Below are 24,142 nucleotides of genomic sequence, written 5' to 3' on the forward strand. Positions count from 1 at the left end.
AATATCTACAATATATTATTTATCATAGTTTATAAGAAAAAATCAAATATCATTATTATAGTTTGTAAGTAATATTAGATTTTAATGTTATGAAAAATCCTTAATTAGATTAAAAATCCCTAATCTGTTTCAATAGCTACATTTTTTTAGTTAGCATGTACTGTGATAACTATAAAGCCTTAATTAGTTTAAATAATAACAATATTTTATTTATTATATTTTGTAAGAAAAAAATCTATATCATTTATCATAGTTTATAAGTAATATTAGATTTTCATTATATGAAAAATCATTAGCAGTATTTAAAAGCCCTAATTAGTTTAAATAGCTGCCATATATTATTTATTATAGTTTGTAAGTACTGTATATACAACTTTGAAGCTGAATCGCATCATAATCATATCTAAGCATTTGCTTTTGGAGCGTTCCTAATTAATCTGTGCCAAATTGTTGTTTCCTTTCAACTAAAATGGAACAAAAAGGGTATGAAACTTTGTTTCGTCCATATTCTGTCAACTCTAAAAGATCTTTATTTTTTGTCATTTGTTTTTTATTATACAGCAAAACTGGTGGTGAAGGTTTGAGAAATGTAGATGTTGTAAACGAAGACATGATCAGTGAGTTGCCTGAAGATTTGCTTCTGCATATATTGTCTTCACTTCCAACAAAAATTGCTATAACCACTAGTGTTTTGTCTAAACGTTGGAGATCTCTTTGGATGTTGGTGCCAAATCTTAGGTTTGATTGTGAGGATCCAGAGAATGTTTGCAGATCTTTAATTTTACATAAAGCTCTCGTTTTAAAGAGTTTGCATTTGAGAGTTGAATATGATTGGGATGCTTCGGATATTGGGAAAATGGTTGGAACTGCTTTTGCACGCCATGTGCGAGAGTTGGTACTCAGTTTTGCATTTGAAGATAAAGGCTCAGTAAGATTTCCGAGTGTTTTGTTTAGTTTCAATAATACACTAGAGATCTTGAAACTGGAGGGTTCAATTCTTTTGGACCTTCCTTCTCCGGGTTATTTCAAGTCCTTGAGAGAGCTGCACCTTTACTTTGTACACTTCAAAGACGAAAAATCTTTTTGCAACCTTTTATGTGGCTGCCCTAGTCTTGAAGATTTGGTCGTGAGTATATCTGGCAATGTGGAGACCTTCACTTTTGCGGTGCCATCGTTGCAAAGACTAACCATATATGATAGTTACTCAGAAGAAGGTAAGGGAGACTATGTAATATATGCTCCTTCTTTGAAATACTTGAACCTTGATGGGATCCATAGCCTTGATTTTTGTCTGATTGAGAATGCGCTAGAGTTGGTGGAGGCTAAAATCAGTAACGTTTTATATATAGCTAATGAAAACATTTTGGAAACTCTAACTCACGCCAAGCGTCTTTCCTTAGACTCACCCTTACAGGTAATTTTTAGATTTAAGATTGTTACATGGTTTTATACCTAATTGGGCTGACATTTGTTTTGTTTACCAATGTTGTCTCATGCACAAGATTAAGTATCTCTTTGGTAAAGTCTTCTATCAGCTTCTATCTTTGGAGCTGTATACAATCGAAGAAGAGTGGTGGAATATACTTTCGCTCATGCTCGATAGTTCTCCTAAATTGCAAATCCTCAAGCTCATCGATGTAAGTCATTACATTAGTCAACTACCTCTTTATTCTTTTCCCAGTGCTCTTTCTGATCTTAAAATTATTACATTGATCTCAGTTACGGTGGTATAGTTATAAAAGGCTCTCTGGTGGACCGGAAATGGAATCAACCAAAATATGTACCTGAATGTTTGTTGTTCCATCTTGAGACATTCGTTTGGATAAATTACGATTGGCAACGAGAAGATGAGAAAGAAGTGGCTACGTACATTTTAAAAAAACGCAAGACGCCTGAAGAAAGCAACTCTCTCCACAAAATCCATCAATTCAGAGGAGCTCGAGAAATTGGAAAAAAGACGTGAGATGCTCAAACAGTTGGCTACTGAGGTCAGGGCTTCAGATTCATGTCACCTCGTGTGTGAAGCTGATACCTACAATCGTAATTGGTAGGATATATTTCTTTTCAATTAGGATTTCTATATTTTGTGGATTTATAAAACTGGTAGGATATTATTATGTTATTAAAAATATCTACATATACGTCTTCTTTCTTCTCCAGACTCTTTATGCAACTGCTTGATCCTTTTATATACTTATAAACACAAGTAAATAGCTGAATCTAATCACCTTAGACAGCGTTTGCATTTGCGTTTGGAGCGTTCCTAATTAATCTTATCTGAAGCAAATCGTAGTCTCTATTCAACAAAAATGGAACAACATCAGTTCATTTATGTTTTGCTTAAATTCCGTTTCCATGGTTTTTGTAGTTGCAAGCGTTCCAACCAATAATATAAATATCGATAATTGCTTATGTATTAACTCTGTTTAGTGTTTACCATTTTTCATAATATATTTTATACGTATAATCGTTATTTTTTTTTGCATGGTTACTTGATTCATTATGACTTTTGATTTAATATTTTTTACTTTAAGTTTATTTGTCATATTTTATCATAAGTTTCCATTTTGATGGTTATACTTTTTTTATTAACAGTTATATAATATGTTCAATATTTATGTAGTTTTGGTCATATTTGTTTTTATATATTTTCCAAGACAACTTTAATTTTATTTGTAACCTATACTTTCAAACTATTTTGTTACTTTCAAATTATATCATGATACATAATTCTAAATTTTAAAGTTTTGTTATATATATTTTTTAAAAAATATTTTTCTGTGACATGGCAAGGGATCTGAGTTCTAATACAAGTAGAATTATTAATGAGAAGGCAATATTTGGTAGAAACAGAGTAATTTTTTTTATCCTTTTTTATGGAGACTGGTAGTTATGTTGTTGAATTTATTGTTTTAATTGTTAAATAGGTACTCACTAAAATAGAGGTCAAAGCCAAAAAATAAATCTATAAAATGCTGCCATTCATTGTCTAAATTTTTTTGTCTCCTTTTTTTTATTTTTTCTTTTTTCTTTTACTAGTTGTTAAAGGAGACTATTGTGGATAAGCTCCTATATTGTTCTTATTTATCTTTGTATTCTGATAAGGACATGTTGTCCGATAGTTTAGCAACTTTAAGCTTATCGCTTATGGTGTGTCTCCTGTATAAATACTCTTCTTATGAATGTGAATAAGACAAGTTGGTTTGATATCAAAACTCTACATGGTATCAGAGCTAAGATGTGTTTAAATAAAAATAAAAAAAATTCTTCTTCTCATTTTTTTTTTCTCTTATTGTTTGTTTCTTCTGTGTCAAGCTACAATGGTAAACGAAGAAGAAAGTAATGCTTCCGCTCTCAAATTTTGGTCTGAAGTACAGTTACCAGATGCACCGGTGGTGTCTCCTTATACTTTGTCTAGTTCCGACAACCCCAGGGCTATGATCTCGTCTGTTTTGTTAACCGGTGATAACTACAATAAGTGGGCAACTGAGATGCTCAACGCTCTCCAAGCCAAACAAAAAACTGGTTTCATAAATGGAGCAATTGTACAACCAGCTCGTGATGATCCTGACTATGAGAATTGGTTGACAGTGAACTCGATGATTGTTGGGTGGCTACGAACCTCTATTGAACCTAAGGTTCGATCTACCGTTACTTTCATCACCAATTCTCATCACCTGTGGTCGGATTTGAAGCAACGTTTCTCAGTGGGAAACAAGGTGCGTGTTCACCAAATTCAAGGTCAGCTTGCCTCATGTCGCCAAGAGGGACAATCCGTCATAGATGTTTCTGGTGGAAATAGGCATGTGGGTTTCCTTGCTCATACTGATGTTTCTGGTGGAAATAGACCTGACTCTATCTTAAACAAGGGACGCCTCTCGTGTTCTCATTGTGGATGTACCGGTCATGAGAAGCGCGATTGTTGGCAATTGGTTGGTTTTCCGGACTGGTGGACAGAACATAATGAGAAGGGTCCCAATGGCCGTGGTACAAGTAGTCGAGGAAGAGGTGGTCGTGGTTCTAGTCCTGCCGGTGGCGGTCATGGACGCGGTTAGACTATTGTTGCTCATGCTACAAGCTCCAACTCCTCTGCTTTTCCTGAATTTACAGATGATCATCTTCGCGCCTTGACTCAGCTTCTTCAAGAGAAATCCACCAATGCCAATCCAAGTCCTGCGGGTTCCGACAAGTTGTCTGGTAAGCTTAATCTTGGCAATGTCATCTTGGATACAGGTGCGTCCCATCATATGACTGGGACGTTATCCTTGTTAACCGATGTTGTTCCTATCCAACCAAGTCCGGTTGGATTCGCTGATGGTAGTAAGGCGTTTGCTGTTAGTGTGGGAGTGTTTCCTCTTTCAAACAATGTCAAGTTGACAAATGTTCTCTTTGTGCCATCGTTAAACTGCACATTGATCTCTGTTTCTAAAAATTTGAAACAAACAAAGTGTCTTGCTACGTTTACTGACACGATTTGTTTTCTACAGGACCATTTTTCGAAGAATTTGATTGGAAGCGGTGAAGAGCATGATGGTGTGTATTACCTAACGGATGTAGCTACAACGAAGATTCATATGGCTAAAGGATTTCCTGATCAAGCTTTATGGCATAGGCGTTTAGGTCATCCGAGTTTCTCTGTTCTTTCAGCTTTACCTCAATTTAAACGTGTTTACTCTTCTGTTAGTTCCTCGTCTTGTGAGGTATGTTTTCGGGCTAAACAGACAAGAGAAGTGTTTTCTGATAGTTCAAATAAAACTCAAGAGTGTTTTACAATGATTCATTGCGATGTTTGGGGACCATACCGACTTCCTTCCTCTTGTGGTGCTGTCTATTTTTTTAACAATTGTTGATGATTTTTCGAGGGCTGTGTGGACTTATCTGTTACTCGAAAAATCCGAAGTTTGAAGTGTTCTTACTAATTTCTTGAAGTACACGGAACGACAGTTTGGAAAAACTGTTAAGACGGTTCGTAGTGACAATGGGACGGAGTTTATGTGTCTTGCATCTTATTTTCGTGAAAATGGTATCATTCATCAAACATCTTGTGTTGGGACACCGCAACAGAACGGTCGTGTCGAACGCAAGCATCTTCATATTCTTAATGTTGCTCGGGCTTTGCTGTTTCAGGCAAGTTTACCAATCAAGTTTTGGGGTGAAGCAGTTCTAACAGCTGCATATTTGATAAACCAAACTCCGTCTTCTATTCAATCTGGTTGTTCTCCTTATGAGATTCTTCATAAAAGCAAACCGGATTATGATCAACTTCGTGTTTTTGGGTCAGCTTGTTATGTTCATCGTCTAACACGTGATAAGGACAAATTTGGACAGCGTAGTAGGGTGTGCGTATTTGTTGGTTATCCTTTTGGCAAAAAGGGATGGAAAGTCTTCGATATTGAACGGAATGAATTTTTGGTGTCTTGCGATGTTGTTTTCCAAGAAAACGTGTTTACTTTTGCCACATCACATGGTTCTTCTCCGTTGTCTGTTCCTCCTTTGGTTGTCTCCGGTGATGATGACTGGTTGGTTCCGACTTTGTACGACAGGGGGAGTCCTGCAACGAGCCTTCCTTCTGATCAAGACAACAACACCGGTGGAGATTTACTTGTTGTTGGTCTGGATCCTATGCCATCATCGGCGCCTCCTATTGTTGACAACACAGAAGATGTCTCTTCTGTTCACCCAGACTCTGCTACTCCACTAACGCCTGCAATAACTGGTTCTCCAGACAGTCCGGACTCTGTTTCTGCAATTGTTTCGGTTCCACAGTCGGTTCCCACTCCTCCGTCGAAACACTGTAAGAGCATTCGTACTACACAACCTTCTGTGAGGTTACAAGATTATGTCCTCTATAATGCTACACACACACCATCACATCACGCTCTTCCCGGCTCACCTACTCAGTCTTCGACATTGGTGCAAGGTACGTCTCCTTATCCTCTAACAGATTTTGTGTCTGATGAAAATTTTTCCCCTAGCCACCATGCTTACTTGGCTGTTATCACTGCTAATACGGAGCCAAAGCATTTTAAGGAAGCTGTTAAAATCAAGGTTTGGAATGATGCTGTTGTTAAAGAGGTTGATGCTTTGGAACTTCTTCGGACTTGGGATGTGTGTGATTTGCCTCCTGGCAAAATCGCCATTGGCTGTCAATGGGTCTTCAAAAATAAGTATAATTTCGACGGTATGTTGGAACGTCACAAGGCTCGCCTTGTTGCTCTTGGCAATACTCAAGTTGAGGGGGAGGATTACAGGGAAACTTTTGCTCCTGTTGTTCGTATGACGACAGTTCGTACTCTTCTTCGTCTTGTGGCTGCTAATCAATGGAAGGTTTATCAGATGGATGTTCATAACGCCTTTCTCCATGGTGATCTTGAAGAGGATGAAGCTTCCTCCTGGTTTTCGTCATTCTCATCCTGGCAAAGTTTGTCGCCTTCACAAGTCTCCGTATGGTTTAAAACAGTCCCCGCGTTGCTGGTTTAAGAAGCTGTATGATTCTCTACTTAAGTTTGGCTTCATTCAATCCTATGATGATTACTCATTCTTCTCTTATTCCCACAAGAACATTGAATTACGGGTGTTAATCTATGTTGATGACCTTATCATTTGTGGAAATGATGGGCACATGCTTACGAAGTTTAAAGAGTATCTTGGTCGTTGTTTTGCAATGAAGGATTTGGGCAAACTGAAATATTTTCTTGGTATCGAAGTAAGCCGTGGTCCGGACGGCATTTTCTTGACACAACGTAAATATGCTCTTGACATCATTGCTGATACTGGTAATCTTGGTTCTCGTCCAGGTTATACTCCTCTTGAACAGAATCATCGTCTTGCTTCCGATGATGGTCCTTTGCTTTTGGACCCTAAGCCTTACCGTCGTTTGGTTGGTCGGTTGTTGTATCTTCTTCACACTCGACCTGAACTCTGTTATTCAGTTCATGTTTTGTCTCAGTTCATGAAGTCTCCGAGGGAGGCTCATTTAGAGGCTGCTTTGTGAGTTGTTCGGTTTCTTAAGGAGTCTCCTGGTCAGGGTATTATGCTTAAGGCGGACATGGATTTGTCCATTGATGTATATTGTGATTCGGATTGGAGTTCTTGCCCGAAAACTCGTCGTTCCTTAAGTGCTTACGTTGTACTACTCGGTGGTTCGCCCATTGCTTGGAAAGCTAAGAAGCAGGACACAGTTTCCCATTCGTCCACCGAGGTCGAATATAGGGCTATGTCATTTGCACTTAAGGAGATTAAATGGTTGCATAAGTTGCTCAAGGGTTTTGGTATCAACCGCGCTGCGCCTACTCGTTTGTTCTGTGATAGCAAGGCAGCTATTCATATCGCCTCTAATCCAGTGTTTCATGAACGTACTAAGCATATTGAGAATGATTGTCATGCTGTTCGGGATGCTGTTCGTGATGGCATTATTACTACTGAACATGTTCGCACCACTGAACAGTTAGCGGATATCTTTACAAAGACTCTTGGTCGTGATCAGTTTCATTATATTATGTCCAAGTTGGGGGTTCAGGATCTTCACACTCCAACGTGAGGGGGAGTATTGCGGATAAGCTCGTATAATGTTCTTATTTATCTTTGTATTCTGATAAGGACATGTTGTCCGATAGTTTAGCAACTTTAAGCTTATCGCTTATGGTGTGTCTCCTCCATAAATACTCTTCTTATGAATGTGAATAAGACAAGTTGGTTTGATATCAAAACTCTACATAGACCGAGATAATAGAATGGGAAAACGTCAAGATTGGTCAGTGACCGCTTGTGTTTTCCTATTCTTGTCTCTGGCATCACAAGTCCATTGTACGAGCCAAACACATTTGTCCCGGTCTAAGCTAGGAGTTCGTTCGTTATGTGACAATAATGTGCTTCCTCGCGTGCTATCGCCAAAGGAAAAAGATCTAATCAAGGAGCTCCCTCGACAATCCTCTGACGTTAGTTTCAGACAGTATGGCGGTTATGTGGCTGTAAACGAAACAGCTGGTCGATATTTATACTATTATTTAGTGGAAGCCATCAAACCCTGTGACTCTACTCCTCTTGTGATCTGGCTAACCGGAGGTACACATAGATAATAATCCCACTACGTACAAACTCTTTTTATATTGGAACTATTTATATTTCTATAATCAGACTCTTCTAAAAAATTGAAATGATAATTAGTCTTTTATAGCTACTATCTAATTTTTGATGAGGAAGTATTTTTTTGTCATAATCATTGAGACTTAAACGAGTATCTACTTTTAAAAAAAAACACAGGACCGGGCTGCTCATCTCTAAACGGTGGGGCATTTCAAGAGCTTGGTCCATTCCGAGTACATGAGGACAAGACGCTATTCCGCAATCCTTATTCATGGAACAACGGTACATACATATACCTTATAAAAGTCTATTATTAATGACTCTTATAAGCTTTGATGTATATTCACAAGATATAATGAGATTAGTCAGTATGCAACTAATTACACGTATGGATATGCATGCAGAGGCGAACGTGTTGTTCTTAGAAACGCCTGCAGGCGTAGGATTCTCGTACTCGAAAACTGAAGATGCGGAGAAAATTGGGGAACAAGGGGACACGCTAACAGCAGAATATAATTACATGTTCTTGTTGAATTGGCTTGAAAGATTTCCGGAATATCAAAAAAGAGAAATTTACATCGCCGGTCAGAGTTACGCCGGCCACTATGGTCCCCAGCTTGCCCAGATTATCCTTCGCCGTAAGGCCCGTAACAACCAAACCTTCATCAACTTATGAGGCATGATGATTGGTAATGCAGCACTTGAGGTGAGTTCCGTGGATGAACATACCCAACAATATTTTATGAGTCATGGTTTCTTGTCCCAAGAACTTGTGGACAACGTCGACAAATTCTGCACCATAGACAAGTTATCTGATATGGATAAGTGCATAGAATGGCAACACAAAGTAGATAATCAAAAGAAAAATGTGGAGGTTTACAATATATACGCTCCAATGTGTATAAACTCCACATCGAGCAGCAAACTCTAGAATTGCACGACAATAATGAACGTTGATCCGTGCTAAGCCAATTACGTGAATGCTTATTTTAACATGAAAAATGTTCAAGATGCGATACATGCCAACACCACAAATTTACCGTACCCGTGGGCCGCTTGCAATGATGGATTGGCAAGCAATTGGAACGATATTCAAAAAGAAGAGTCAATGATTCCTGTTCTTCACGAACTGATGGGTAAGGGTGTCCGAATGATGTTTTACAGTGAAGACATGGACGCAGCAGTTCCGTTTACATCTACATTGGCCACGCTGAAGGATAATCTAACGGTTGTAAATGAATGGCTTTCGTGGTTCACCGAAGGGCAGGTGGGAGGGTACACAGTGGATTACAAAGGGAACTTGTCCTTTGCAACTGTGAGAGGAGCAGGTCATAGTGTCCCTATGGACCAACCTATACGTGCTCTTACTCTCTTTAATTACCAACTTTATCCGTAACACTCCTCTCCCCAAAACACCATGATTTGTGTAACATGTCACCCCTATGATAAATTAATAAGACACTTTGGTTCAATGATTGAATGATATATGAATATCATGTTTTTTTAAATCGTATATGTGAAAAAAAAAAAAAACTCCCGCCAATTTCTTCCTTTTGCATGTTGTTTATATAAGAGATATTTGGCAAAATGATACATTTTTCAAACATAATTAGACATTCACTATTTACAATTAAAAAAACCCACATTTAACACTGTTTGACTATTTTCTCAGTTTTTTTTGTCATTCAACAATATTCCTAATTACATTTTATGCCATTGTACAATTACTTTCCTTTTCTTCATATTTCTTGATTTTTCAAATTAATATAATTTTTTTAGAAAACTTCTTAGATACAAAAAAATATATTTTGTTCTCTACAATTTGATATGAATTTTGTTTAATAGTTTTTAAATATATTATATACCTCTTTTGTATCAGTACACTTTATTAAGCTCGATGGTTTAAACCGTACTCAAATATTGCTGGATGGTTTAAATCGTACTCAAATATTGCTGGATGGTTTTAACCATACTCAAATATTGCTGGACGGTGTGAATCTATCCAACATGCTGGGTGGTTTAAACCGTACTCAAATATTGCTGGATAGTGTGTAGTGGATAGTTTAAACCTAACTCAAATATTTCTGGACTATGTGAATCTATCCAATATGCTTGATGACTTAAACCGTACACAAATATTTGCTGGACGGTTTGAATCTATCCAACATGCTGGATAAATTCACACCATCTAGCAATATTTGAGTACGGTTTGAATCTATCTAATATGATAAATTATTTAAACCATACACAAATATTGATGTACAAAAGATAAAATAGTTAATTGAAAACAGTTAATAAAAAATATATTTGAAATTATTAATACAAAATACATATCAAATTATAAAGAAAAAAACAGAGATTTTTTGTATGTGGAAAAAATAGAAATAAAAAATATATTAATAAAGATTATAATAATTAGGAAAAGAGTAATATGATAAAAAAGAAAAAAAATTAAAAAAATATATATAGAAAGAGAAAGAGAGAGAGAAAGAAAATGTATAAGCAAACACAAAAATATTAAAAAAAATCAGTATGTTCCTTCCCACTCTTCCTTTCTCTCATATTTTTCTTCTCTCTACTCTTTCGTCTCCAAAACCATCGATTTTTTGGTAATGTCCTTCCATCACCTCTTATACACTCTGATTTCTATCTCTAATCACCTCTATCTCACACCATCCTGTTTTCTTTATTATAAATAGTGAATATATCATTTTGATAATTAAGTTAAAAAAATGTACTAAAACCCGAGCAAATCCTTTATATAATTAGTCATTTTCAGGTCTAAATGGACATATACATGTACGTGTGTGATACAACACTCTACAAATTATTTTATTAGGTTAATTATTGTCAAGCAAACAAAATGTCGAAATCATCAAGCATAAGATTAATTAATACAACAGTGGTCACGTACACAAATATTCTCAATCCGAAAAATGCATTGTGTCTCGTCCAAAGATATATATATATATATATATATATATATTCGATTATTTTTTTATTCATTTCATTGCGATTTGTTTTGTTTTCGCTTCATAGCAATAATGGATTCAATTTATAACCCTAAAAAAAACACATCGGTCTCATTCTCATACGTGTTACTTGAAAGTCACACTCGTCGTCTTCTTTCTTCTCAAGATCATGTATTTTAGTGGGATCTCAACTGCATTAGTTTCGAAACTCTGTTAGGGTTTCCAATTTGGTTTAAGATAACACAAGTGAATCGTTTTGAAGCTGGATCGTCATCAACTCATCATATCTTAGTTTTTAGCCGGATTCTTGAGTTAGGCTGCGTTTGCGTTTGGAACTGTTCGTAGTGCTATAGCGCATTAGCACTGGGAAGGATTTAAAGAGAAAATTTTACCCCTAGTAAAAATTCTTTGGAGCTGCATATAAACGAAGAAGAGTGGTGGAATCTTCTTTCGCTCATGCTCGATTGTTCTCCTAACACTACAAGAAAACATGTTGTTTGAGACTCCAAAAATCGTCCCAAATTGGTCGCAAATACACTATATACGACTGCTTTGCGACCGTTTTAAATAGTCTGTTAAAAATTGGTCGCAAAATAATTTGGTCCCAACATAGTCGCAAAACACCGACCACTCAGTGACCTCATTCATGGTCTTAAATTTGCTACTGCATTAAGACTGTAATACGTAGTCATATATTATAGACTAATTAGGGACATACATTTGTAGCGACGTTTTTGTTACTCTTAACTTATAGTCGTATATTTGAGACTGAATTGTGATTGTAACTAAAGTGTTATATTAGAAAAAAAAATAAAAAAAAATTAATTGATATACAAGAAAAGGAAATTAATAATAGTTTTTATTTGTTTCTTAAATTCATTATATATAATCAATATATCTATAAAACTATATCTATAGATGGGAACGGCCAAAGCCACCGAGGTGTATTATTGCGGCGACGGAGAACAAAACTGTGACGGTGACGGAGAACAAAACGGTGGCGGCGGCCAGAGGGTTAGAGATGCGACGGTAGAGAAATCGAGATGTATTGGTGGTGAACTGGCGGAAGCTTCAAAATGTAGTGGCGGTGGTAAAAGGTGCGAGCATCTTCGGTGGTCGTCCACTTCCACCACCATCTCCGATGTCATCGTTGACACAAGGTAAAAGGTAAGAGCATCTTCGGTCGTCGTCCACTTCCACCACCATCTCTGATGTCATCGTTGACACAAGGGTCTTCAGATCTATCACCTCTGATGTCGTCGTTGACACAAGGGTGTCATGTCCGGTGAAAACAACAGCTCCATAGACATACTCTATGTTTCTAAGCTTGGAATCACTTAAGAAGAATCTGCTGAATCTGTAGACATACTCTGTGTTTTAAAGCTCCGTAGACACAATGGAAAGAGAGAAGATGAGGAAAAGAAAAATTGATTTTATTTAGAGAAAAGAAAAGACACGATGAGCATAAGAAAGAAAGGAAAACAAGGGATGATTTTTGTCCGTTAGATCAACTCAATCAATTGTGGATGATAAACCAAAAGGCAATCCTTGCCTTTCATATTAGCCAATGAGATTTTTTTTTTTTTTTTTTTTTTTTTTTTTTTTTTGTCTTTTGATAAAATTTTGATAATTTGCTATCATTTAATGTTATAGTTTAGATATTGAGGGTTTAGGATTTAAAAAGTATTAGATTTGATTTTAATTTAGATTTATAAAGAAACCATTTTTATTTTTTAAAAGTGATGGATTTCAGTTTTGAGTATATATATATATACATACACAAGAGTTACATTATATTATTCGTTTAGAGTTTTATAATTTTGATTAGTATTGAAAAAAAATTCTAAGAAAAATTGGCAATAAGCATTTAAAAGCACTTACAGTCCAAACCTATGCATATGAATTTTTAAGTTTTAGGGCCACACATATTACATAAAATCACAAGTAGCACTTATACATGTTACAAATATTACATGAAAATCACATGTAACACTTATACATGTTGTGAAAGTTGCAAATAATTTTTTCTAAACATTGGAAACTGAAAGTGTTTTGGTATTATAATGACTCAGTGTCAAAAGTAGTTCATATCTATGTAGAAACAAATAACTTGACATATTTTACAATTCTCTATTGTTAAATATATAAATAAAATCGTTAGGTGTTGGTAAAAAGTAGTAAATTCGTCACAATCTCAGGTGTTAATAGCAAAGTGGTGGCAAACTAGTTGCAAAGTGTAACTGTTTTGTGACCCTATTATAAATCTCAAACTTATACATATCAAATTTTAATTTTAAGAGCCACCAAATTCTACAAATTAGTTGACAATCACACATATATATTAGATTTCTAACCACTATCTACGAGTTTAATAAGTAAAAACTTGATATGGTAAGTAAAACTAGAAATTACAAAACAATCACAAACAATACATGGAAATCACATGTAATACTTATACATGTTAATATGTTATGTAAGTTGCAAATATTTTTTTCTTTTCGATATAATAATGATTCAGTGTCTAGTGTCTAAAGTAGTCATACTAATGTAGAATTAAATACTTTAACAAATTTTATAAGTCGTTATTGTTGAATATACATAAATAATTATGGTGTTGGTAAAAAGAAGCAAACAATCTTAGGTGTTAGTAGCAAGTTAGTCACATAATTGTCCCAAATGATTAACAAAATAGTCTCAAAATGTGACCCTTTTGTGACGCTATTTTATGAGACAAACCACAAAAATTTAAACCCTTCAAAAAATATATTATTTCTGCAATCACTCGTTAGAATTATAAAAAAGACCTCTTAATTTAATGAATAGAAATTGATATAGTGAAGACACTTGAAATCATAAACAAGTAGCAAATGTGGGACTACTTTTGTGACTAAAACTCCGGACTAAAACAAGTGTCTCTAATTCATCACAAATTGCGACTATTTTAGGACTACAATGATATAGTCAGTTAATAGTCTGATAATGGTCACATATATGAGACGATTTGCAAACTACAACTGTCCGTCGTAATACTGAGACGGTTTTGCCACTCTTGTTAGTGTAGTCGTATACTAGTCACAAATTCATCCTAAAAACGTTACAATTATTTGTGACAAAAAAAAAGTCACAAACTTTAGTCTCAAAATGCATGTTTTCTTGTAGTGTAAATTACAAAGTCTCGAGCTCATTGACGTAAGCCATTTCATTACTCAAGTACCTTTTTTTTTTTTTTTTTCTTGTGATCTAATTTCTAAGTATCTTAATGCATCTTTTAAAACGCATTGATCCGGAAAATCTCGAAATGTTGAAAAAGAGACGTGAGATCCTCGACGAATTGTCTAGTGTTGGCAGGGCTTCAAATTTCATGTCACTTTTTACTGTGGTGTTATTGGCCTTTCACCTTTGGGAGATGAAAATGAATACAGTATGTTCCTCTTATTATTTCGACCGCTTGGTAAATATATAAGCCAGTTATACAACAACCTAATTTGGCCACCTCGTATATTATTGGGCCGTACTTAAAATGGGCTGACTTAATAAGCCCATTTAAAGAAAGGCATGTTTTGTTGGGATTAGACTCGAATTCGATGAATCAACCATCGTTCTCACTTTACTCATTTTGATTTCACTTTTCGTCATCTTTCTTCTCCAGATCTCTCTCTCATGGGATATGCTCGACTCGAGTGTGCTCTCTCTAACTCTTTAGTGTTGTTTAGTTAGGGTTTATGATTACACAAGTGAATCATTTTGAAGCTGAGTCGTCAATCATTTCTTAGCTTTAGTCCGATTTTAGTTTGGAGCTGTTCGTAATGCAAAATGTCTTTGTAGCAAATTGTCACCTCTATAAACTACAATGGAACATAAATCGTAAGTATCTTTTATGGTTTTCTCTAGCTGCCTGTTGTAAAGATCCAACCCTAATTCGTTGAACCTTTAAAAACCTTACCTTTTTATTTGTTTGTTTTCCTATGATTTTTGACAGCAAATCCGGTGGTGTAGGTTCGAGTAATCGAGTTGCTATGAATGAGGAGGGCAGAATCAGTGAGTTGCCTGATGCTCTGCTTCTGCAGATATTGTCTTCACTTCCGACAGAAAACGCCATAGCCACTAGTGTTCTGTCTAAACGTTGGAGATCTCTTTGGACGATGTTGCCAAAACTCAAGTTTGACTGCGATTACAATCCTGTGATTCATGATGATAACATAGACCCCCGTGTATTCTCAGAGAATGTTCTCAAGTCTTTGGCTTTACATAAAGCTCCCGTTTTTGAGAGTTTGCATTTGAAATTTGCTGGTGAATATGATTGTTTGGATGTTGGAATGTGGATGGCGACCGCGTTTGCGCGCGGTGTGCGCAGATTGGTATTGGATAGTTTCTATCAAGAGGAGCAGACGGTGACGCTTCCGAGTGTTTTGTTTGGCTATAATGATACACTTGAGATCTTGAAACTCAAGTGTGCTATAGATTTAGAGTTTCCTTCTCGGGTTTGTTTGAAGTCCCTTAGAAAGCTGTGCCTTGACCAAGTTCACTTCAAAGACGAAGAGTCTGTTTGCAATCTTTTCCGTGGCTGCCCTAGTCTTGAAGAGTTGGTCGTGGATAGATATAGTAATGCGGATGTGGCGACTTACACTATTGCGGTGCCATCATTACTGAGATTGACCATAAAGGATCTTAACCAAGAAGGAGGTTATGGAAATGGAGGCTATGTGATAAATGCCCCTGCTTTGAAATACTTGGACATCAGTGGGTTTAATGGTCTTGGGTCTTGTCTGATTGAGAAAGCACCAGAGCTAGTGGAGGCAAAGATCAGTTACGTTTCTGATATAACCAATGAGAACATTCTGGAGTCTCTAACTTCAGCCAAACGTCTTATCTTACACTTATCTCCCCTTGAGGTAAGATTGAACATTCTCTGCAATTGGGCTAACACTGTTGTTTCCTGTATTAAAAGTTACCTTGTTTTGTGTAAATGTACTCAGGTTAAAGTTCCTACTGGTAAAATCTTTGATCAGCTGGTCTTTCTAGAGCTATGTACATACGAAATAGAGTGGTGGAACCTGCTTTCGATCATGCTAGGTAGTTCTCCTAAACTACAAATCCTCAAGCTCACAGATGTAAGCAATTCCACTAGTCAGCTACCTATTTTTTGTTTGTTTCCACATCTCTGCTTTCAGGTAATTTGTTGATCTGGATGACATAAACTGCATTGTTCTCAGGTATATCTGCGTGAAGACAAAAAAAATCCGGACGAACGGATATGGAATCCACCAAAATGTGTACCCGAATGCTTGTTGTTCCATCTTGAGACATTCGTGTGGATAGGATACGAATGTCAACGAGGAGATGAGAAAGAAGTGGCCATGTACATCCTACAAAACGCTAGACAGTTGAAGAAAGCCACTATCTCCACAAAACGCATCGAGATGGGAATGCTTGAAAAGTTGGAAAAGAGACGTGAGATGCTCAACAAGTTGGCTAGTGTGCTCTGGGATTCAAATTCATGTCAACTTGTGTTTGAATCTACTTGATATCTTAAACTTTTACTATGTTGTTTTGGCTGTTGGGAAATGTATAATTCACTACTCCACCTACCTGTATGTCGGATGCTATAACGTTTGCCTGGTGACCTTTTGAGGAAGAGATTCAAAAAATTATTACTTTATATAGTGTAAAGAGTAGATTCGTTTCCATTGGAAGTTCTAGTTTATTGAATATCTTGCATCAAACTGAAGACTTGCTTCAAAAGATCTATACAACTTCTACATAGAAATAGAAATCGTCAACAGAAACCACATAGGATCGCTATACGACAGAAACCATCAGAAGTGACAGTGATCTTTGCGCACTGGGCTTTACCACCAACTTTGAGCCTCTCTTGAAGCAATCTCAGCCGGTTAATTTGCGGCAATCGACTTCGAGGAACATATGTCCTGAAACCCCATCAGTAGTTCTCCTTACTACATGATGTGTAGTAGTCCCAACCGTTGGCCCTGAAGCTTATGTGGAAGATATCATTCATAGACGGGTCAGTATGAGTTTCTAGGGTTTCCACAAGTATCTTCTTTATCTCAAATTAACAGCCTCCTAGCAAACATGGAAAAGTGCAAACTCGATCGGTATACAGATGAAGCCAATCATTTTTTTTTTTTTTTTTTGTCAAACGAAGCCAATCATTTTTATAAATGTCCTTGTCCTGAACCTCGTAGAATCTCATAGCATCATCAGCTTCTTCTGGTGGTACCGACAAAAAGGTAGGCATACATCCAATTGGTAAAACCCATGTAGCAGATAACAATGGAAACAGTTATAATACAAGGGATCTGTTTCCACCTCTCTGATTTGTGGGTTTGATTCTGCAGCGTTGCATGAAGAGTTTCAACTCGGGAAAGGAAGATCTGCTGACCATAGTTTGCAAAGTGAGAGAATCATCAGCAGCAGCATCAAGTACATCTTTAACCTCGACAGTAATATAGTAAGACACAGAAAAGGATGTTCGGTATTCAGTTTTGGAATGCGTATGAACCCCAAGTTCCTGAACTCCCAACCGGCCGTAGAGAGCCATTTCTGTAGGTGGTTGTTGTACTTCTTCTTCGTTTTCCACAAAATAAAATGGTGAGATTCCTCGAATACGTGGGATACGAATGTCAGGATCGAAATCGAAACCCTGACTCTCGAAAGTAATATAGGTCCCCTTCTTCATCTTTTTCTCCATTCATTAATTAGGCGATCCAATTAATAATTAGCTGCCTTTCAGAAGATGATGGCTTCCGGATGTCCAACAACTCGTATAACAGTTTCTTCCTCATCATTTGTTCCTTGAATCGCTTTCTCAGATGTGCATCCACCCACTACTTTGCCTTCTTCATCGAAACCTAATCCGCTCAATATAGAGAGGCATTGTTCGTCCGTTAGCAATCCGCTTTCCAACATCCGCCAGAGAGTATCTGCTATAGCACCACGTAGACGACTGCTTTGACCGCCTGAGTATCATCATTTCAATATATTTTTAAAATTTTAATTACACAAATTTAAAATTTATAAGGTTTATTTTTATAAACATAATTATAAATGTTTAATATGTTATTTAAAATGAATTAAAATAATATTTTTATATATTGTTTTGTTTTTGATTTAATATTTTTATTATTTCTATACATATTTTGTATAATTATGTATAAAATATCATATATATATATATATATATATATTAGTTTATAGTATAAACGCCTAAAACCGCACATATTCCGATTAGGCATTCTATGAGTACTATTAACCAATGTTCACAAGAAATAACAAAATATATATTTTTGAATCTTAAAATTTTGTACTATTAACCAATGTTCAATACCAATATCTGCAGAAGCAGGAAATTAGGTAGTGGATCACCGGTCTTCTCAGACTAACACAAGAGTTATGAAACAAGTATTTGATTAGACAGTGATCAATGCTCATAAACAATGAATAAACAAGTCTTAAATAAATAACTTTAAGAGGTATACTTACATGCTTTCGTGCTCGGGCTTTAAAAGATGTCTGACCAGATCGGTGTTTGTGTATTCCGGTGCCATCAGGATCATTATACCGAGCATTACAGCTGTTGATACTCTTTGCTTCTGACTTTGGTTCAAGCCAAAACTTGACCAAGCCTTCCCATACTGTAGGATCAAGCCACCACAACATTGCTTCATCACCTTTTCGCTTCCACTTATCCTTCCACCAAGACACTTGATCACTCATCCGAGTCTTGAACTTGGTTTCAAACTCAGTTCTCACTCTTCCATTGATGGACGGGTCCCAGTTATATGTTGTCTTCAACAAACATCACATGCATTAGTAATTAAAACACAAAATTTATATTTAAAACACATCAAACAAAAAGTAAACTTACCGCAAAAGTTTCAAACCACCGATTTACAACCGGTCATGGTGTTTGGGTCCAATTGGCATGAGCATGTTTGAAATCTCTTTCAAACATGGCCCGAACAGTAGCAGCCACAGAAGGGTCCTGGTCAAACCTATAAAGCAAAGGATAAATCGAATGAGGTACTATGAAACTACAAAAAAAAAAAAAAAAAATTAGACAGGAGAAGATACTTACCAGAGGGTACTCGAAGGTCGCATAGGATCTAGTTTCGGTAAGGAAGCACGTCCGGGACTTGCAAGTAACTCTTCCAAAGTAAAAAATGATTGTTGTGGAGACATACGAGAAGTTGATTGCTGAGGAGGATCATCAGGCATCGCCGGAGAGCTTCCATGTAGATTATCCTGCATCGCTGGTGATGTACCTTGAAAAGAAGCGGGAGAAGGTAACCTTTGGGGATGAGCAGAAGCAAAAGTTGTCCTTCGAGTAGAGACTGGAGGAGTTAAACCTTGAGAAGAGATGAATCTTCTGTAAACGTTTTGGTTTACAGAACCGTGTTGCTCATTAGTCAACATCTGAAAGGAGAACAAAAATCTGATTAGAATTAACCCTAAACCCCCAAAATCAAATTCAATCAAAACCCCCCAAAATCATTAGAACCCTAAATTCAAAACCCTAAATTGAATCCCTAAACCCCAATTGAATCCCCAAATTCGAAACCCTAAAATCAAATTAAAACCCTAAATTGAATCGAAACCCTAAACCCCAAATCAAAACCCTAAATCAAAACCCCAAATCAAAACCCTAAATCGAATCGAAACAAAGAGATAGAAGAGGAGAGGAGGAGACTTACCGGATCTTGAGAGAAGAGATTGAGTTTAACCGGCAAAGAGAGAAGAGATCGAGTGGGATCTGAGAGAAGAGGAGGAGAAGGGTTCAAGAAGGGTTAACCGGACATTGGAGAAGAGGAGGAGACTCACCGGAAAAGACAAAAGAGATCGGAAAAGACAGAAGAGATCGGAGAAGAGAGAAAAAATCGAAGAAGAGAAGGATTAAGGAACTAGGGTTTTTTTTGGCTGCAGATTAGTCAAGGTTTGAGCTTCGCTCAAACAAGGTTTTTTACTTATATAGAAGAACATTGCATCGCAAATCCCACGCAAATATTGCTAGGGATTAGCTATGGTCCCTCGCAAATCCCTAGCAACCATATTAAAATATGTAATTAATATTTCCAGACTTTGCGAGAGAATTACGAGAGACCGTAGCAAATCCCTCGCAAAGTCTTTTGGGTTTAGGTTTTGAAGTGTCATTTGCGAGGGAATTGCTATGATTTGAGAAATTTGCGATGGATTATAAATTTGTGCCCTATCTTTGATTATAAATTTTGGATTCACCTTTCTAATCATTAAAAGTATTGTAATTAGTCATAAGGGGTTTAGGATCAAGGGTTTAATGTTGTCATTTGTGAGGGAATTGCTATGGTTTTAGTGTTTTGCAATGGATTTGCGACGCATTTTCTATGCATCTAGCAAATTACTCGCAAATTTGTCGCAATCCTTGAATATCTAATTTAAAAAAACCATCAAAATAATTTAAATAGATTAGTCAAATGAACTTGCAAGTATATTATAAGGTCCTATAAACTCATCATACTTTTCTCTATCATCAAACTTTCCAAAATTGCCCAATTTTGCATCTTCCTCCAATCATTAACTATCTTTTACACTTTATCATATACATGTTCATTACATTTAGACAAATATTCCAAAATTTTCTAATTCTCCAACAATTTTGTGTTGCACTGCCCTATCTATGATTATAGGTCTTGGATTCATCTTTTTAATCATTAATAGTAATGTTATTACACTACAAGAAAACAACCGATTTGCGATGGAAGAATTTATCGCAAGTTCCTCGCAAATAAACAATCGCAAGGGATTTGCGAGAAACAACGATTCCTCGCAAATCGCGTCTCGCAAATTAAATATATCGCAAATCCCTCGCAATTTTTGCGAGGAACTTTTTCCCTCGCAAACGCCTCGCAAATTGCGAGGACCACACTCCTCGCACATCCCTAGCCGTTTGCGAGACACCTCCTGACTCGCAAATCTGAAGCAATTTGCGAGGAATAAAATCCATCGCAAATACATTGCAAGATTCAACCCTCGCAAATTTTAAAATGAAATATAGGTTTGCAAATTCTGGATTAAATTGAAATTAATCTCGAATTAGAAAATATAATGAATTAGGAATGAAAATTGAATTGAAAATATATTAAAATTAAATTGAAATTAAAATTAAAATTAGGAATAGAAGATATAAAAATTAAAATTAAAGTTAACTTGGCTTGACAAAAAATTTACATTACAAAACATAGTCTTTAATTAAGAAAATTAAGAGAGATGATAAAAGGAAGAGTAATTAAAAAGATTGAGAAAGAGAGGTGATGTTTCTGGTATTACTTCCGCTACCGGCATTGGTTTCTGTTCCATCGGTGTTGCCCTCTTCTCCGGCTACTGGTGTTGCCATCGGTGTTGCCATCGATGTTGCCATTGTCTTGTTTCGAAACTTTCCAGCAAACTCAGGATCTTTATCAGCGAGATAGTCGAAATAAGCATCATAGCTATGCATCCTTTGTGCACTCTCTTGGATTTGACTCGCTTGAGTCTGAATACATTCCTCAGCAGCAGCTAGTTTCTGAGCCAAAATGACTGGATCATTAGCTGGAGACACAGGCGGCGGTGGACAGATACTTGAAGAAGACGCTTCAAATTGCATTGAACCAACCCCGAAAATCCTGTTTTTTTTTCTTAGGAGCAACCTAAGAACAAAACAAAAAATGAACTTGTAAGTTAAACATATGAACTTGTAAGTTAAACATAAGAAAGAGAGACACAACTATCCAATGAAAATTTAACCAAGCAGAAGAAGTACTCTACATTACTATACGATTGGCAAACCAAGCAGAAGCAGTACTAAACATTACTATATGATTGCATCTATACAAAGTATATAAATTTTACAAAACTTACCGATGTGTAAATTTTATTTTTAATATGAATGGGCACCCCAACACTCTCTCCATTGTCCCCTGTACAAAGCTCAGATTCCAACTCTTGAATCTTGGATGACACCTCGTTGAACAGAGACTCGGACTTTCCATCCGTAAATAACCCATCGGGCTTTCGATGTGTGTCTTCTAAGATCAGTAGAAAGTCAGGAGTTAACTGACCGGTCCGCTCAGACTGAAATTAGAGAAAAAGAGAATTGATTAGCCAAATAATAATTGTGTATAAGGTAAAAGAAGGCCTAATTTAAATAACTACACTTACATGTTTCCGAGCACGAGCTTTAAAAGAAGTTTGGCCTGAGCGGTGCTTATATATTCCGGTACCTTCTGGGTCATGATATCGAGCATTACGGCTGTTGATGCTCTTGATTTCGGATTTGGGATCAAGCCAATACTGAACCAGACCTTCCCATACTTGAGGATCAATCCACCGTGGCTTTGCCTCATCACCTTTTCGCTTCCACTTTAGCTTCCACCTCGACACTTGATCACACATCCTCTCCTTCAACTTGGCTTCAAACTCCTGCCTTACTCTCTCATTAATGGCTCGGTCCCAATTATATGTTTGCTTCCAAGAAAAAAAGTATATTAGTCTCAGTCAACCACAAAAAAAAGTATATGTAAAACTTGAAAACAAAAAAATGACTTACCGCAAAAGTTTCATACCAACGGTCAACCACTGCACTTGGCGTTTGTGTCCAATTGGCATGGGGCTCTTTGAAATCTCTTTCAAAGATGCTTCGTACAGTAGAAGCAACAGCAGGATCTTGATCAAACCTTCAAACATAAAGAGAAACAAAGAATATGAATCAACCTTAGAATTCAAAAATGAAATTAAAAACATTAGAATTCTAATATGAAATCAAAAACATTACCAGAGAGTTCCTTGAGGTCGGCGCGGATCTAGCCTCGTTAAACCTGCACGCCCAGGACTATCGAGCAACTCTTCCAGAGTTAGACTGTTCAGTCGGGCAGAAGCTCCAGTAGAAGTCGAATGAGCAGGTGGAGACGAACCAATCTCTGGATCTGCATTAGTAGGGGGCAGTGGTTGTTGAGAGGGCCGTGGTTGTTGAGAGGGCAGTGGTTGTTGAGAGGACAGTGGTTGCGACGTTGAACGACGGTTATTTTGGACCGCCGTTGTGTTCTGAGAACCGGCGGAACCCCGACTACGGTTTGAACTGGTGGGTTCGGGTACACGTTGATTAGTGAGAAATCTTGTGTAATCATTACCATGAAACATCTACAATAAAAATCAAAGTAAAATTAGTCAGAAAAATCAAAGTAACATTTGAAATTGAACAACTAAACAACTGAACAATTAAAATTAAACAACTAAACAACCGAACTAAAATTAGGGTTTGGGAACTACCTTGACGGAGAAGTGGAAAAGACAGAGAAGGAGATCGGGAAATCGGGAAAGCCGGAAAAGATTGAAACAGAGCCTAAATAGAAATCTCTTTACGGAGAAGACGGAGAAGACAGAGACGAAGTAGATTGAAACAGAGATTTGAGGGAGAAGATTTGAGGGAGAAGGTTTGTGCGTCTAGGGTTTGTGCGGCTAGGGTTTGTGCGGCTAGGGTTTGAGCTTCGCTCAAACCGAGTCTGGATTGTATATATAGATATTTTGTAACCTCGCAAATCCCTCGCACATATTGCGACGGACTAACTACGGTCCCTCGCAAATCACTCGCAACAAGCCGACAAACTGACCAATAATCATACGCCTAACTTTGCGAGAGATTAGCGAGGAATCATCGCACATCCCTCGCAAACGTGTCGCCGGACGCCGACAAACTAACCAATTAAAATGCACCAGTTTTGCAAGGGATTAGCGAGAACTCCTCGCACTTCCCTCGCAAATCTATTTAACCAAATTCATAAACTAAGGATTAAATTTTTCATAAACTCAAGAGCATGCAAAGAGAAAAAATAAGTAATAGTCATCACATCTCCTCATACAATTAACTCAATCAAAATCTCAAAAGAAATCCCTAAACATATATATCTTATAAACCCTATACCCTAAACAACACTTATCAACCCTATACCCTAAACAACATTTATCAATAACCAATCAAAAATTTCTTGTCTCTTGATGTTGGTTAGTGATGCTCTCCTTTAGTTTGAAAATGTTAATGATAATCACTAACCATATTA

The 24,142-nt window shown here is 36.8% G+C and overlaps 2 protein-coding genes and 2 pseudogenes across 7 annotated transcripts; 3 read left to right on the forward strand and 1 right to left on the reverse strand.

Annotated features, from left to right (window-relative positions):
* The first annotated feature begins 332 nt into the window (after window positions 1-332).
* LOC104698983 (FBD-associated F-box protein At3g49020-like) lies at window positions 333-2,185 on the forward strand. Of its 4 annotated transcripts, XM_087455615.1 has the most exons (5): window positions 333-483; window positions 562-1,214; window positions 1,350-1,414; window positions 1,503-1,637; window positions 1,720-2,185. In XM_087455615.1, the coding sequence occupies exons 1-5, from the start codon at window positions 470-472 to the stop codon at window positions 1,786-1,788; spliced, it is 936 nt and encodes a 311-aa protein (XP_087311741.1). In that variant the 5' UTR covers window positions 333-469; the 3' UTR covers window positions 1,789-2,185. The 4 variants fall into 4 exon arrangements, with proteins under 4 accessions (XP_087311741.1, XP_087311740.1, XP_087311739.1 ...); XM_087455614.1 differs by having other exon boundaries at window positions 333-1,214; XM_087455613.1 differs by having other exon boundaries at window positions 562-1,414.
* A 5,525-nt stretch (window positions 2,186-7,710) lies between these two features.
* Window positions 7,711-9,506, forward strand: LOC104791127 (serine carboxypeptidase-like 36; annotated as a pseudogene). Its single transcript, XR_015560354.1, has 3 exons — window positions 7,711-8,064; window positions 8,263-8,367; window positions 8,490-9,506. The product of XR_015560354.1 is annotated as a serine carboxypeptidase-like 36 (transcript).
* A 5,113-nt stretch (window positions 9,507-14,619) lies between these two features.
* Window positions 14,620-16,716, forward strand: LOC104791128 (F-box/FBD/LRR-repeat protein At2g04230). Of its 2 annotated transcripts, none has more exons than XM_010516938.3 (4): window positions 14,620-14,921; window positions 15,037-15,949; window positions 16,034-16,168; window positions 16,271-16,716. In XM_010516938.3, the coding sequence occupies exons 1-4, from the start codon at window positions 14,908-14,910 to the stop codon at window positions 16,580-16,582; spliced, it is 1,374 nt and encodes a 457-aa protein (XP_010515240.2). In that variant the 5' UTR covers window positions 14,620-14,907; the 3' UTR covers window positions 16,583-16,716. The 2 variants fall into 2 exon arrangements, with proteins under 2 accessions (XP_010515240.2, XP_010515239.2); XM_010516937.3 differs by having other exon boundaries at window positions 14,644-14,921; window positions 15,054-15,949.
* Window positions 16,717-16,940: 224 nt separating this feature from the next.
* Window positions 16,941-17,766, reverse strand: LOC147942659 (UPF0725 protein At3g44770-like; annotated as a pseudogene).
* Window positions 17,767-24,142: the final 6,376 nt, after the last annotated feature.

Source organism: Camelina sativa, chromosome 6 (genome assembly GCF_030686135.1).
Source record: "Camelina sativa cultivar CO46 ecotype springtype chromosome 6, ASM3068613v1".
Classification (NCBI taxonomy): Eukaryota; Viridiplantae; Streptophyta; class Magnoliopsida; order Brassicales; family Brassicaceae; genus Camelina; species Camelina sativa.

What these genes read in the sequence shown, in the direction of transcription:
- LOC104698983 (XM_087455612.1), top strand. Translation starts at nt 470, where the DNA reads ATGGAACAAAAAGGGTATGAAACTTTGTTTCGTCCATATTCTGTCAAC. An exon ending in CCTTAGACTCACCCTTACAG is followed by an intron (nt 1,415 to 1,502) that starts GTAATTTTTAGA and finishes CTCATGCACAAG; the next exon opens with ATTAAGTATCTCTTTGGTAA. An exon ending in AAATCCTCAAGCTCATCGAT is followed by an intron (nt 1,638 to 1,719) that starts GTAAGTCATTAC and finishes CATTGATCTCAG; the next exon opens with TTACGGTGGTATAGTTATAA.
- LOC104791128 (XM_010516937.3), top strand. Translation starts at nt 14,864, where the DNA reads ATGCAAAATGTCTTTGTAGCAAATTGTCACCTCTATAAACTACAATGG. An exon ending in ACTACAATGGAACATAAATC is followed by an intron (nt 14,922 to 15,053) that starts GTAAGTATCTTT and finishes CCGGTGGTGTAG; the next exon opens with GTTCGAGTAATCGAGTTGCT. An exon ending in AAATCCTCAAGCTCACAGAT is followed by an intron (nt 16,169 to 16,270) that starts GTAAGCAATTCC and finishes CATTGTTCTCAG; the next exon opens with GTATATCTGCGTGAAGACAA.